The sequence below is a fragment of the Equus asinus genome, chromosome 22 (genome assembly GCF_041296235.1).
Source record: "Equus asinus isolate D_3611 breed Donkey chromosome 22, EquAss-T2T_v2, whole genome shotgun sequence".
NCBI classification, from domain to species: Eukaryota; Metazoa; Chordata; class Mammalia; order Perissodactyla; family Equidae; genus Equus; species Equus asinus.
This window is the reverse complement of record NC_091811.1, coordinates 70,248,894-70,266,066: the sequence shown is the minus strand read 5'-3', so window position 1 is coordinate 70,266,066 and position 17,173 is coordinate 70,248,894. Positions and strand designations below refer to the sequence as shown.

Genomic DNA, 17,173 nt, shown 5'->3' with positions numbered 1-17,173 from the left:
TTTCTCTAGTTTATGCCTAGGTCTTTCTTCCTCTTAATAATGAATCTGAAACAGAAGTACACACTTTATTACTATTTCTTCATGCCCCACTCACCCCTTGATTTACTACAAACGATTTCTGTATTAATATTGATATGTAAATTAATTTTTCAGCTTTATTGAGGCATGACAAAAACTGCATATATTTAAGGTGTACAATGTGATGGTGTGATATACCTATATATTGTAAAGTGATTACCACAATCAAGCTAACAATCATTACCTCACAATTACTATTTTTTTGTGGCGAGAACATTTAAAATCTACTATTAGCAAATTTAAAGTACATAATACAGTATTATTAACTACAGCCATCATGCTGTACATTAAATTTTCTAAAACTTACTCATCTTAGAGCCAAAAGTTCGTCCCCAGTGACAAACTTCTCCCCATTTCACAACCCAAGCTCCTGGCAACCTCCATTCTCCTTTCAGCTTTTCCGAGTTCTAATTTTTAAGGTCCCACATATAAGAAAGAACATACAATATTTGTCTTTCTATGTCTAGCTTATTTCACTTAGCATGATGTCCTCCAGGTTCACTCATGTTGTCAAAATTGAAGGATGTCTTTATGCCTGAATAATATTCCATTTAGACAGCTACACAGATCACATTTTCTTTATCTATTCATCCATCAACGGGCATATAGGTTGACAAACAACAAGTGCAGGCAAAGGTGTGTAGAATATGGAAACTTCATACATTGCAGGTAGGAGTGTAAAATCTTGCAGCCACTTTGTAAAAAAATGGCATTTCTTTAAAATGTTATACATGGAATTACCATATGATTCAGAATCTATTTCACTCCTAGGTATACAGCAAAAAAATGAAAATATATGGCCAAAGACTCATATGTGAATGCTCGTAACAAACCTACATATAACAGCCAAAAATAGATGCACCCTAAATATCCATCAACCAGTGGAAGAAAAAATAATGTGTATATCTATACAACAGAATACTATTCACCAATGAAAAGGCATGAAGTAAGGATGCATTATACAACAGGGATGGAACTAAAATTATTAATCTAGTGAAAGAAACCAGACCCAAAAGACGACATCATTTATGATTCTACTTACAAGAAATTTCCATAAAAGGCTCATATACAGACAAAAAACAGATTGACAGTTATCTAGAACTGGGGTCATAAGGGAGATAGAGAGTGAATGTAAATGGAATGAACTTTCTTCTGCAGTGATGGAAAAATATCCTAACATTAGATCACAATTATGGTTATATAACTCTGCAAATATGCTAAGAACTTGGAATTTCATACTTGAAACGTTACTATTATGTTACATAAATTATATGCCAAAAAAGCATTTAAAAAATAAATGTCAAAAATTGTACAGTTGTTTCTGACTTTCAGAAACTCAAGTTACTAACTGAAAATTAATGTAAGTAACACATATCTTCATGCCTATGTACTATATTTTGTTTGAGACTGGATTTTTGCAAATTTTTCAAAATCTTGCTTAGTATTTGCATTTGGAATTACGCATGCAAACACTTAATTGTATGACAAAATTCTCAACACATCGTATTTTACTCTTTTAATTCATTGTTTATAAGGTAGTTTATAAAGGGAAGGAATATCACTTAAAATAATGATGGGGAGGGGTAGATGGGGAAGAGGGGTAATTCTCAGAGATTATTTTGTTTACTTTGAGTACTTTTTGATTTGTAGAAGAAACACATTTGATTGCAGACTTTTTAGAAAAGTACTTAAAATTATTTTTACAGATGTATTTTCTTTTTTTCTCCCCAAAGCCCCAACACATAGTTGTATATCCTAGTTGTAGGTCATTCTAGTTCTTCTATGTGGGACACAGCCACAGCATGGCCTGATGAGCAGTGCCAGGTCCACAGCCAGGATCCAAACTGATGAACCCCAGGCCGCTGAACCAGAGCGTGCGAACTTAACCACTCAGCCATGTGGCCAGCCCCTGCATATCTATTTTTAATAGCAGCTTTAGTGAGATATAATTCACATATCATAAACTTAAAATTATTTCAACAAAAATCATCTATAATCTTACCAGATATCATATTAATATTTAGGTATACATCCTTCTACTCTTTTTTCCTAAATAGGATTTTCTTGGGTGTAAGCACCTAACTTGAAGGAGCAAAATGATAGTACTAATTATAACAAAATTTCACTCATTAAGAAGAATGAGTGCTAAAACACACCCAAAATAAATATTACTTAGAAAATATTTCAAATTTCTAGCAGTAGCTATTTTGGGGAAGCGGGGATGGGGCTAGGTTTGTTGAGGGGGTAGTGGAGGTAAAAGGGTATTTTAGCTTTATCGCTAATGTTCTAATTTTTCAAGAAGAATAGATTCAGTGTATTACTTATGTAATTAAACACTAATAAAAAAGAAAAAAATCCAAACATTAAAAAAAGAGTTGCCACACGTATAAATCTTCAAGGGGGCGGTTATGACACATGAAAGAGAATTACGACATCTAGTCTCGGTGGGGAAGACTTTCAGGAGCCCTGTCTGCCAGCATGACCCCACCCTCACTCCTACAATCATTTCCTCACATTACTTTCAAAATCATCAAGATTGAGTCACATGATAGAGAAATAGGGAATCATCACAGTCCTCAGAAATTCAGGTAGCCACAGTGGCTTTTTCATTTTTGATTTTCCTCCAGAAATACGCTCCTGATTATCAACTTTCAGTAACTCTTAAGGAAAACAGTGATTAGAGTAAAAACAGTTTAGCAAACATATTGAACACTCATATATTTTAAATGTTTGGGACTGTTTGAAGTTATGGCAACAGATACTCCATTAAGGGATTAAAATAAGCTGCGTAATTGTGTTCTCATCTTCAAAGCATGCACAATTCACCTGGGAGTTTGGTGGCTAAATACAGTTTTTCTCACTGTGATAGCATGAGGAACATCAGATGATCAGGCACAGCATACCCAATGTGCACCAACGGCAGCAGCTGTTCACCCTGCAGGCACACAGCAAAGCTCACAATACCTGAGCTCACATGATTTTTCTCCACAATAGGTCTATATCCAGTTGGGAGGGGTTGGCATTCCTGAAGCCAACATCCTACATATACATACACACACACACACACACATATATGTAATACATATATATAGCAGCTGGAAATAAGAGAGATATATGCACCTTGGCTGAGGATAACCCAAGTAACAAGAGAAGCTAAGAAGGTTGTAGTGACTCATCGTTCTCTTGGTGGCTCCATCTGATGAGTCTTCAAGTGCCACTCCTTGACGTCTTTGGGTCCCTCAGGAGCTGCCCTGAGCCACAAACAACTTGCTCTACTGTGTAACAGCATGACAAGAAATGGTGCACACACCTCTCGGCTGCCTAGGCAGGCAGAACGTATTGTTTTATTGTACTATTACATGGAGCTCTTTCCAGGAAAAGGTTTTTTTATATGAACTGCTCACTCAGTAAAGAGGAAGAATAGGCTGAACTAGTTAAATATCCAATTATAAAGGATGTTACAGTAAACTACACCTAAGATTTTTTTTAAAAAGCCATAATTCCTTATCTACAATTTTCATACCCAATAAAGCTCTGAAAACAACAAGTTTCTCCCTAAGTTTGATGACAAAACCTGACCTGATCTGAGTTCTTTACGGTCTATTTGATAATGAGTGCTACCCTAGACTCTTTTGGGAGTTCTAAGTAAAATATTTTACTTTTCTAAAATCTGACAAACTTGGATTCCAAAACACGACTATCCCTAGTTTTCCAGATAAAGGACTGTTGTGAAGCAGTATTTCCCCAAAATACTAATGATATGGTGATTCTACCAAACTCAAAGATGGTTCCAATAAATATTTTTGTCCCATAGTACGTCATGAGGATGAATCTCGAGGAAAAGAGGAAACAAAGCTCTGCTAGAACAAGTGCATGAAGAACCGAGGCAGGAATGACGTGGGAAGCGACGCAGCTGTAGACATTCTATGATCACCGGCTGTTCACCCCCCTGCTGCTAACAGTTGTCTGCACAGAAATGAAAAGTGTCACTCTTCTGAAATCTCTTTTAGGTACAGTGCTTTAGGATATTCTTATGGAGTAGTTCTCAACCTGTTTAAACGTTAGACTCTCCCAGAGAGCTTTATAAAAATAACCCATGCGTGAGTCTCACTGTCAGACCTTCGATTTTCTTGCTCTAGAGAGGGGCCTTGGCAACAGTACTTTTGACAATTCTCTACATGATTCTTAGGGGGCAGCCAGAGCTTTAAAAAGTCACAATGCCCAGGCTGTACCCCAGACCAGATAAATCAGAATCTTTGGAGGTGAAGCACAGATAAAAGTATTATTTTAAGGTGCTCAAGTGTTTCTAACATAGACCCAAAGTTGAAAACCAATGGCTAAGACTCACTGAGTTGCTTGGCTTAAGGATTAAGGGTGTCAACTGTTTTATTTTTCCTGAACCATGTCAGTTCTAGATCGTCACTGTAGTAGTGTCACCTATGAAGTATTCTAAGCTTTATCCACTCTGATGGTGCCTTATTCATGGAATCTTCCCCCAATTTCTCTAAGAATGAAAAAGGGGCAGGGGGAAAGTTACAGAAATCATGAGAAATATTTCAAAATACTTTCAGTAAAAAAGTCCACAGCACATCACATTCCTTCACCACAAAGTGAGTCATCGTGAAACGCAGGGTGCACCTGAGCTGGGGATGCAGTGAAGAGGAAAGCACAATACAGAAGTGCAGAACAGAGAATCATGGCGTCTCCAGCAATTTCCAGGAGAGCAAATGAAAAGGATTCTCCCAGTGACTCTAACTGTTCAAGATGCCAATTCCAGATTCCTATACAAATTTCAAAGAAAGCTAGAAAATATATTAAAAAATTTTAAATTTCAGATAATTGCTGCTCAGAGATCAACTGAAATATATAGTAAGGTGCACGTTTTTCAGATACAAGATAGATCTCTTTTGCTTTTACTTAAAAATATTTTCGTGCATTCTAAATTGTCATATGAAAAAGACATTTGGTTTTTTTCCATCACTAACCCTGGGGAAGGAAGAACAAACATGGAGCAGGCCTCACAGGTCACTGGGAACCAAAGTCCACGCTCCTCACGACTGGAAATGCAAGTGACAGGAGAAGAGCAGGACACACCTGCTCGGGCTCCACACTCATTGGTTTAAACCACTCAAAACAGATATAACAATCGGCACAGCGGCACTTCTCCGCCAGAACTGAGACCACTTTAAAATTTTATCCCTTTTAGTCCCTACACTGGTTTAAAAAAACAAAAGTTTTATCTACCAAGTAGGAGCTTTCAGTTCAGTGCACAGCAACATACAGGGACATTTTAGCTTCACTGCTCAGGAAGTTCTGCTGAGTAGAAGGGAAATATGGGTACGGTCTGTGTGCTCGTCGCTCAGGAGGAAGATAGCAGCTGTTACGAGGAGCTGCTAAGAGGAAAATGTGGAATCCATCACGATGGACATGGAAGGAGCTGGCATCTTCGCCGTGTCATTACTGTTACTCTTCTTAGGATGAAACTCGGAATTGCAAATTTAGCTGAACTTACCACAGTTCCAACCTTTGTAAATGAAATAAAGTTCACTCCCTGGGCCAGAACCCCCAAGCAGCCGTTGGGAGCAGGAGGGCAGTGACCACAGAAGAAAACAGATTCACGGCATTGTTGTCCAGAATGGGTCTCCCTGCTATGTACTTTACCTCCCTCGCCGGGCTGTTGACCACCAGGCCAGTAACTTCATCCAAACCTGGAGTGGAAAATCCAAAGGACTTGATTTTAAAAAAGAACAAATTAGCTTTTCTCCTCCAAAGGAGATAATCTTTGAAAGATTCTCAGCCACTTGTAAAATGACTTTAGTGGATAATCTATATGGTGAGAGCTACAGAATCCTTGATTACAAAAGACCTCTTTGAATAAATGGGGCTCGGCACACCCCAACACCATTCTCAACACTGCTGGAGCCCTTCAGAAGCAGAAGGGAGACATGAAAGCAGAGATGGCTCCCCTCCAAGACCAGCCTGAGGCCCCTGAGAGTAGGGACCACTCTTTCACCTCCACGAATGGATACCCAAGACCCCGTAAGGTGCTGGCACAAGATTTACTGAGTGAATTAATCTGCCCCCCAGGCCATTTTTTTTCAACCCACTCAATATGATCAGAAACTTCCCCAGTTAGAGCCCACTTTAGAAGAAAACCTAGACTCTTTAAAAAACACGTGTAATGTCTCTATGTGCGTGTGTAGTGTCAATTAAAATCAGAGTGCTTCCTCCATAGTGTCTCAGTGAGACTAAAGAAGCTGAAAGAACACACATTCTGACTAGGGAGAGGGGAGTGGAAGGGCAGGTGATTACTTTGGGACACGAACAGAACGGAGAGGGGTGTCTCAGGGAACCTTCCTCCAGACGTCCAGCCTCTTTGTGTCTGACTCAAAGGAGAAAACACGGTTGGTTAGAGTATGGAGCAAATACACACCCAACAGAACATGCCAGTATACTGACATGACAGTAACGCCTCAGAAGCAAAGCACAGAAAACCTGGGGACCAAGTCTCCCAATATCCTGAGTGAGACTAAAACTCAGTAGGGAGGACAGCAAATAGGATGTCACAACAGAAAAGGAGATCATATGCATATCATCAGATCGACAGAGTACTTATTTCTTAAATGGACTTGGAAGACAGAAGAAGGGGCATTATAATGTTCTGATCCCAGACGTTCTGCTTTCCTGGGATTAGGCGAAGTCCCATAAGTAGAAGCATCTGTTTCCTGTACTGTCTTAGCCTCCCTGCATAGCTTCTGCTCATTGCTCCACAGGACTACTTCTCTTCTAATTAATTTAACACAAAAGCATAAGAAAATCAAAACCGTAGAAGACTTTGCCCTATCCTTCCTGGTCCAACAATCTGTGTCTCTGGGATTGTTTTCATTGTCACATCTTTTTTTTTTTCTTTTCCGTATCTGTTTTCCATTTCTTTAATATACCAATAAGTTGCAATAATAAGGTAATGTTCTTACCAGAAAACTGCATTGTAGCTCCTAAATATGAGTCCACAATTGATCCCAGTAATCCAGCTAAACCCCCAAATGCAATAATTGGCCACTGGGGAGCAGAAATGTCTAAATCGTTAACAAAAACCAACTGTGTGAGGAAGTACGTGATGCCCACACAAGTACCACCAAGGAGACTGGAGGCGAGGCCCACCATCGTAACCCCTCCGTTGGTCCCTGAAGAAGAAGAATGGATAAAATCATTTGGTTAACAATCAGCAAACACACAAAGTCAAGAAAAGCAAACAAGTTTGGTACCTATCTAACCAAAAACGACTATAAAGAAAGGTTCTCTTTGATGCGATCCAAAGACCACAGCCGACTTAGAAAACAGTCTTCTCTCCTCAGCTACTGCTGACGTTCTAAGCAGAAGTGGAAGGTTTAGTGGAGCCAGACTGCATGGTTTCAAACTCAGTTCTGCCACTCCCAAGCTATGTGACTGTGGCGAAGTTACCTGACTTCTTGATGCCTTAGTTTCCTTGTTTATAAGATGGAAATAATAAAAGAGCCAATTCACAGGACTACTAAGAAGAGTATAAACGGTCATCCACGTAGAGCAGTTACAACAGTGCTTTGCACAAAGTAGGTGCTCAGTGTTAGCTGCTACGATGATGATAATGATAAAGAGGAGGAAGAAAAAAGAAGGAGAGGAAGGAGGAGAAAGAAAAGGAGGAGGTGGAGGAGGAGATGATGATAAAGACAAAAAAGGAGTAGTAGCTGTTGACGACAATGGCAATGGGGAGCTGAGACAGATGCCAAAGCGCTCAACACCTAACGGGCCCTCAAGAAATATCCTCCAGTTCCCTTCCTCTTCCCTTCCCACTGATGTGTCTGTGGGTCAATCTCCATGTTTCTGTATTCTTTATCTAGAACTTGCTAACATTTCCTGAAAATATTTATTACCACCAATTTAAGAGCCTACAGCAATTTTACAATTAAGAAGACTAACCAAAATTCTTAAAATTTTGACTCAAATAAGAAACACAATAAATCATGAGGTTTTGTTCATTTCTGCTATTTAAAGAAACTTAAACCTAAATAAAGACTAACCAACTGGAACCTTCTCCCAGGTTGTTATCAGTCTTGGTGGGCTTTTACTCAGAACGGTGCCAACTTCTGAAGCCCATGTATCTCCAGCAGAGCAGGCAAGGGCAGCCAAGAGAGACAAACACATCCAGGAAGCAGCGTACTCCTTGGAAAAGTCTATTGCGATTTCCCCGGGGCCGTTCTCTATCATGTACAGCAGGGCCAGCTCTGTGGGCACAGCGCCATTGCAGAACACCTGGACCCAGTTCCGCTGCCCCCCTGGAGACAAACAAGCACAGGACAAGGACAGGAAAGCTTTCCTCCTGGAAGGAAAATCATGTGGCTATAGGAACTTTTACTGTAAACTTTAAGAAAAATGACTGTAATTTTAAAAATGACGAAAAGTGGGATGGTACCTTTGCCCACATACCATACTGTTTTAGAATACTTACTGAGAGATTTTAGTGGTTCTAAAATTCTACTGTGACTTACTATTGTGGTGAAGTAATGATAAATTAAATTAGGCTACTACTTAAAGTAATTCTCATATAAAATCTCTTTCAACAGTCTAAACATGTTCTAATTAAAAACTTATGATACCTTAGGATGAAACAAAGGTTACTATTTTAAGTAATATCAAACATAATTCACTTTACCTTCCTTATATTCTGAATCTAGACGCTTCTTTGTTTCTCCCTTCCATTTAGTGAGTTTTGAAGAAGAAAGGAAAAACATCAGCAAAGAGGTAAAAAAGCTGAAATTTGCAATGGTCAGGATAAATCCCACCACTAGCCCTGAAAGAAACACACACACACAGAATTATGCTTAGTGTCTACATTAATGATGCGAAAAAAGAATGGAATTTTTTCAGTTATTTTCACATTATAACCTGAAACATACATTTCCTATACATTTACATTTTTATCAACTAAGATATTAACAGTAAACTGAAAGTTGGTTTGATTAAATTGAGATGTATTTTCTTTTGCCATATTTTGATCTCCTTTCAAACAAACCATGCTAACTATGCTATGAATGTAAGATATTATTTTAGACACTTTATAATCAAGTTGCAGAACACAATGAATAATTGTGATTTTGTTATTATTGAACAATATGTAGTATATATGATATATGATATTTGGTTAGACAGCTAGTCTTAAGAATTTCTCTGTTTCTCTCAGGGTAGGAAAGACTACAAGTCTTTCAGGTTTCTACTTTTTACATTCCCCCCTACAGCTTGGTATTTTTTTTTTCTGCTTTATAAAGAAGATTCAAAAAAGATAAGCTTTTTATGCTTTTCAAAGAACTTTCACATGCTCTCTTGTTGAGTCTCACAAACTATGTGAGGAGATATAGTTTCTTAGCTAAGTTTTCCTACGTAAATCTATGAAAAATAATCCTGGATTTCATGTGGAACTACAAATGGTAGGTGTTCTGTGAATATGATTTTAGATTTTTAGACTTTTTTCTTTGTTTCTTTTGTTTGGGTAAACAAAGAAGAAAGGGGACATTACTTTTCCATGAGTGATCAATTTCAAGGACAGCTTGTAAAATCTATAGTTCAATCAGGAACATGAGAGAGACGCTTACATTTCGTGACACACAAGAGAACAAAGGGGAGGGAAGGGAAGATGTACCCTGGGAGCACAGCAACACGGAGAGGCCGCCGAGGCCAGCTGCTCAGGCAGTCAGACACGCCTGAGACTTAAAGAACTTGCTGCGGGCCAGTTAGGAAGTTATAAAACCTCTCTCTAGGGAATTCTATAGGGAAAGTGCACACATATGTTGGAATTGGCTTTTAAAATCACCCAGATAATCCTTAAGGCCTTCTGTTACAAAATTTAAAACAGTTCTAGTGAGTAAAACCTGGTAGTCAAGGTGGCAAAGTACCCTCATTTCTATTACCACAATGGTTAGTTAACCGCATAAAAATGAGTGCGAGAGAGGATTCTGGGAAGATGGAGGAACAGGAAGCACTGGGAAGCTGTCTCCCATCTAGACAACGACTGCACAGGCAGAATCTGTCTGATAAGACTATTTCACACCTCTGGAGTCTACTGAAGGCTTGTGGCTTCCAGGGAAAGACTTGGGAGGGAAACTGCAGTTAATTTTGGTCAATTTCAGCTCTTAGATGGGCAGTAGCTACCCATCCACCACCCCTAGACCCATGGCAGGCAGTGCAGGAGGTGCGAGAACAGCTTGCACATAGCACGTGGATGCCAGGGTGGGCAATAAGGACTTGTCTTCCAAACATCAGAATTTGTGTTCTGATCACTGGCTGCTGCTTCTGATCACGGAGGTACAGACACAGGCTGGTGGCCACCGCTGCACTCCACCCCCTGTGGCTGCAAGCCCCTCCTTTAGTCTGGCATAAGCAACTACCAGAGGATGTAAAGGGCTGGCACCAACCCCCCTTCATTTTGCTGTTTTTTCTCCTTTTGGGAGCCAGACATTAAAGACTAGGGACCTTCGAAAGCAACGGCATATACAGGGGAATTAAGAAAGCCACCACGCATACCCAGAGAAAGGCACAGGCTCAGAAAAGACCACGAAGACCTTGGGTTTATAGCTCAGGATGATCCCCAGCACAGAGATAGTCTGCAACAATCAAAAACAAAAACAAGCAAACCCTGGGGATAGAGAAGATTCTGATTTACAGAGTTACCACAATATTAGATTTAAACATCCAGTTTTCAACAAAAATATCACAAAGCATACCAAGATTCAGGAAAGTACGGCCCATTCAAAGGAAAAAAATAAATCAACAGAGACTGTCACTGAGAAAGGCCAGATGGTGGACCTAAACAAAAGACTTTAAAACAAGTGTCTTTAAGATGCTTAAAGAACTAAAAGAAGATGTGGAGAAAACCAAGAAAACAATATATGAATAATATGGAAATTTCAATAAAGTGATAAAAACCTGAAAAGAAACCAGAAAGAAATACTAGAGCTGATAAGAGCAATAACTGAAATGAAAACTTCACTAGAGATTCAAACGCACATCTGGCCAGCAGAAGAATCAGCGAGCTCAAAGACCAGATGATGGAAATTATCATGTCTGAAGAACAGAAAGGAAAAAGATGGAAGAAAAGTAAACAGAACCTGAGGCATATGTGGGACACCATCAAGTGGACCAACATAAACATGTGGAAATCTCAGAATAAGAGAGAGGAAGCAGCAGCAGAAAAATTACTTGAAGAAATAATGGCTGAAAATTTCCTAAGTTTGATGAAAGACATGAATATAAACGTGCAAGAAGCTCAACTCTAAGTAGAGTGAATTCAGAGACCCACTGAGACACAGTACAATCAAACTGTTCAAAGACACACAGAGACTCTTGGAAGCAGCAAGAGGTAAGCAACTCGTCACATACAAGAGATGCACAATGAGATTATCAGAAGATTTCATATCACAAACTTTAGAGGCCAGAAGGCCCTGGGCTGACACATTCAAGGTGCTAAAAGAAAAAAAACTGTCAACCAAGTATCCTATATCCTTTCAAACTATTTTTCACAAGTGAGGGAGAAATTAAGACAGAGTTTTTATATGTTATTGAAGTTACGCTGGCAAAAATTCAAATTAGAGTGTTATAACTTTAGGATGTTAAATGTAATTCTCATGTTCACCACAAAAAAAAAAAACAGCTATAGAATACACACAAAAGGAAAAGAGAAAGAAATTAAAACATTTCACTACAAAAAAATTATACACAAAAGAAGTAATGCAGGAAATGGACAAAAAAAACTGTAAGGCATACAGAAAAACAGCACAATGACAGAAGTCCCTCCTTATTAGTCATTACTTTAAATGTAAATGGATTAAATGCTCCAATCAAAAGATTGGCAGAGTGGATAAAAAAACAGGATTCAACTACATGCTGTGTACAAGAGACTCACTCTAAATCCAAAGACACAGATGGGCTGAAAGTAAAAGGACTGAAAAAGATATTCCATGTAAATAGTAACCAAAACAGGGCAGGAGCGGCTCTACTATATGCGACAAGAAACAAGCTTGCTACTGGGCCCATGTGACACGATCCCATCTTTTTTTTAAGCGTTTCCTTTCTTTCTGGCATAACAAGATGCTCTAGGCTCATCCCAAACCTACTTTGCCCCAGTCCTCAAAGCAGCCATTTCTTTGAGGTCTGGTTCATTTCAGTGGGGAAGGGACATCAGAGGTCAGGGTCAAGGCCCTCAGTGTGCTCACTGCTACGGAGCAAGTAAACACACACACACACATACACGAACATACAAACAGACACACATGCATATATATGCATGCACACACGTGCACATACACAGGTACACACACATACACGAACATACAGACACACATGCATATATATGCATGCACACACGTGCACATACACAGGTACACACACATACAAGAACATACAGACACACATGCATATATGTGCATGCACACACGTGCACATACACAGGTACACACACGAACATACACGAACATACAGACACACATGCATATATATGCATGCACACACGTGCACATACACAGGTACACACACACATACACGAACATACAGACACACATGCATATATATGCATGCACACACGTGCACATACACAGGTACACACACATACACGAACATACAGACACACATGCATATATATGCATGCACACACGTGCACATACACAGGTACACACACATACACGAACATACAGACACACATGCATATATATGCATGCACACACGTGCACATACACAGGTACACACACATACACGAACACACAGACACACATGCATATATATGCATGCACACACGTGCACATACACAGGTACACACACATACACGAACATACAGACACACATGCATATATATGCATGCACACACGTGCACATACACAGGTACACACACATACACGAACATACAGACACACATGCATATATATGCATGCACACACGTGCACATACACAGGTACACACACATACACGAACATACAGACACACATGCATATATATGCATGCACACACGTGCACATACACAGGTACATACACACACATACACGAACATACAGACACACATGCATATATATGCATGCACACACGTGCACATACACAGGTACACACACATACACGAACATACAGACACACATGCATATATATGCATGCACACACGTGCACATACACAGGTACATACACACACATACACGAACATACAAATACACACACATGCATATATATGCATGCACACACGTGCACATACACAGGTACACACACGAACATACAGACACACATGCATATATATGCATGCACACACGTGCACATACACAGGTACACACACACATACACGAACATACAGACACACACATGCATATATATGCATGCACACACGTGCACATACACAGGTACACACACGAACATACAGACACACATGCATATATATGCATGCACACACGTGCACATACACAGGTACACACACATACAAGAACATACAGACACACATGCATATATATGCATGCACACACGTGCACATACACAGGTACACACACGAACATACAGACACACATGCATATATATGCATGCACACACGTGCACATACACAGGTACACACACACATACACGAACATACAGACACACACATGCATATATATGCATGCACACACGTGCACATACACAGGTAAACACACACACATACACGAACATACAGACACACATGCATATATGTGCATGCACACACGTGCACATACACAGGTACACACACGAACATACAGACACACATGCATATATATGCATGCACACACGTGCACATACACAGGTACATACACACACATACACGAACATACAAATACACACACATGCATATGTATGTACGCACACACATATATACACTGACACATAAAACATCTTGGAAATCACAAGATCACACCTGACCCTACCCAAAGACTGCAGGAATACAGTTAAACACTGTGTTTACAAGCGATTCGTTTTTCTTTTCCTTTCAGTGTGCTTCTAGTGTTAATTTAAGACACAACTGAGCTCATGTGCTTTCGTTTGCGTTTAGTTTTAGATTCCTCCCTCCCATCTTTATTAATTCAATTGTATTTCTTAAATGTGTAGAATACTGGCATGCTTTCAAAAGTGAAACATACAAAAAACTACGCTCAGCAAAGTGTCGCTTCCTCCTGTCCCCTCCTCCACACCCTCTACATTTTGCTCTCCCTCCACTGTTTGAAGGTAACCCACCAGTTTTCTGGTTTATCATTCCTGTGTTTCTTTTCAGAAAGATAAGCATGTTTTCTCATTTTCCCTTCTTCTTCACACAAAAGGTAGCATTCTCTATACGTTCCTTTGAACTCGCAAGCACACTCTTGATACTAATTTGATAGTCCTTTCAGGAACAGAATGTGTTAGTCTGCCGCTGAGTGCTCAGATCAGTGGCACCCAAGGAATTTATATTCTGCTTTATAAACTGGTCTCTCACGAGTCTGACTGCTTCAAGTCTAAACATGATTCTCAACTTCCAGGTTGAGGGTTGGACAAATATCCAAGTTCTGGCCCTGCAGAGTTGGGAACCAGTTTCCCAGAATGTGACAACCACACCAAGGCACTGTTATCTTGTGTGGCCATGTCCAGGCTACCTACTTGTATTTTTAACTACAAATTCTTCCATCCCTGACTAACTCTATGGTTGACAATTTCTGTTCTCTGTAATTCTTAAGATATATTCAGGTTTGCTTTATGATTTTTATCAAATACACATTAAACAAAATTCTGCTAATAGAATAAAAGATATTAAATAAACGTTAAATGAGTTAACATTTATTTACTAAATAAGTATTAAACAATATTTTATTAAATAACAGAATAGGGACATGGTTCCTATTTCTTTTTTTTTCTTTTGGTGAGGAAGATTGGCCCTAACTTCTGTTCCAATCTTCCTCTTTTTTCTTTGAGGAAGACTGTCCCTGAACCAACATCTGTGCCAATCTTCCTCTATTTTGTATGTGGGACACCACCACAACATGGCTTGACAAGTGGTGTGTTGGTCTGTGCCTGGGATCCAAACCTGTGAACCCCAGGCCACCAAAGCAGAGCATGTGAACTTAACCACTACGCCACCGGGCCAGCCCCAGGTTCCTAATTCTACTGTACTAAGTCTTTCTATTGATAGCTCAAGGTTCAAGTACCACAACTACTGAGACATTCATTGATTGACCCATCCAGAGATACTCAATTATTGGCATTTTACTCAAGTTTAGTACACTTTAATTCAGAGTGCAAGAAATAGGGTGAACTTTATAAAGTACTAATAAAGTCCTTCAGCTCTGGAGTTGAACAGTCTTGAGTTCAAACCTCAGCTCCTCCACTTGCCTCTGCATGACTAAGAGAATGTACCTGACCTTAAGCCTCAATTTTTCATCAGTGGGATGAGAAGAATAAGAATTCCTACCTCACTGGCTTGCTGTGAAAAGTTAAACAAGATAATTTTTATAATATTATATTATCCAGCATGTAGGAGGCCCTTAATAAATGTTAATATCATTAGTAGCGTTAAAAAAGGAGGCCCAAAACAGAGTCACCTATAGTAAGTGAGCCCCAAGTCAGAAACCAAGACTTAACACCTAACTGTAGTGTCAGCCTCTCCTTTAACCAGTCAATCTGGAATTACCTGGTCAGCTCGGGGAAGGAGCTGACAGACCCCGCCTTCTCCCAAACGGAGGCACCTTGCCTGAAAGGACCCACTCTGCTGGAGTAACCTCCTCCTGCCTGTCACCCTCCACTCTGTGCAGTCCTTGGGGCTCCTTTCTACCTGCTGGGTGGGATGCTGCCCGACTCACGAACTGCTAAATTAAGCCTGTTACATCTTCAAATTCACTTGGTTGAATTTGTTCTTTTTAACAGTAGTAACAGCAGTTGCAGTGGCAAAATCTCAACGATGACATTATTTTTGTAATTATGTATTATTATTTTAACAATAATAATGAATATTATTATCATTATCTAATCTTTAAGTTTTTTCAATTGGTTTTTAAAATATTATGAAAGCAGTACATGCCTACTGGAGGGTAAAGCCAAACATACGGAAGTGTACAAAGTAAAAGTCGGAGTGTCTCTACTCACCCCCTCTTCAGGGACAGTCACTGTTAACAATTTGTTCCACTGTCTTTAAACAAACCTTAAGTAAGACAGCCCAAAAAGACTTGACACTGGAATGCTACAAAAGTCATCTACATTCTTTTTACTTCAACCACCTTAAAATACTACGTGAAGTGATCAATGTTCACGTTGATGGCAGGTGCAGACTGAGGAAATAAACTGAAGGCCTTAAAGGAATGATTTCTTTCCTGTAATCTAAAAATACCTTAGAATTCTGGGTAACTCCCAGCTCTGTCTGGACTCTCAGATTAGTACCTGCTGTTTCCAGTTCCCGTCTATTCCATCTCCCCAACCACCTCTGAATCTCTAAATGTCACTGACAAGAAGTTAACAGGCACAACAATAGGGTGCTCCCGAAGCACGTGAAGACTCAAGGATTATGGCTGACTTCTCAGTTTAAAATAGGTGAATTCTATACCTAACAGATTCCACTGGAGACATAAAACCACACTGTCTACAAATTTCTCTGATAGTGGGAGTAGAGTTACACCCAAAATTCCAACCAAGGTGACCTGGATATAATCTCTAGGAGTCAGAAAAGGGAAGGGCAGGACTAGAATTTTATAATTTAACAAACTCAAATCTAATCACTTGTATCATACATAATCTGCCTAGAGAAAGACTGTGGGAATCAAAAGAAGGCTGGTTAGCCCAAAATATAGAACTCAAAGGCCAAAAGAGCCAGAGGTTGGCAGACTTGTCAAACACTGTACAAGGTGGGGCTGGCCCCGTGGCGGAGTGGTTAAGTTTGCACGGTCTGCTGCAGGCGGCCCAGTGTTTCGTTGGTTCAAATCCTGGGCGCGGACATGGCACTGCTCATCAAACCACGCTGAGGCAGCGTCCCACATGCCACAACTAAAAGGACCCACAACGAAGAATACACAACTATGTACTGGGGGGCTTTGGGGAGAAAAAGGAAAAAAATAAAATCTTTGGAAAA

General features: G+C 39.7%; 1 protein-coding gene across 4 annotated transcripts in view; it reads right to left on the bottom strand.

Moving 5' to 3' along the window:
- The window catches only part of TMEM19 (transmembrane protein 19), a 31,818-nt gene that overhangs the window by 8,135 nt on the left and 6,510 nt on the right, over nt 1–17,173 (bottom strand). For 2 of the 4 annotated variants that reach the window (XM_044755603.2, XM_044755600.2), the window contains exons 4-7: nt 8,768–8,905; nt 8,136–8,390; nt 7,053–7,262; nt 5,591–5,786 (exon numbers count right to left, since the gene is read on the bottom strand). In XM_044755603.2, the coding sequence (XP_044611538.1) occupies nt 5,623–5,786; nt 7,053–7,262; nt 8,136–8,390; nt 8,768–8,905 (767 nt within the window). In that variant the 3' untranslated portion in view covers nt 5,591–5,622. Of the gene's footprint in view, nt 1–135; nt 5,787–7,052; nt 7,263–8,135; nt 8,391–8,767; nt 8,906–17,173 lie in introns of those variants that run through there. The other 2 variants (XM_070494609.1, XM_070494608.1) reach the window with 1 other exon arrangement.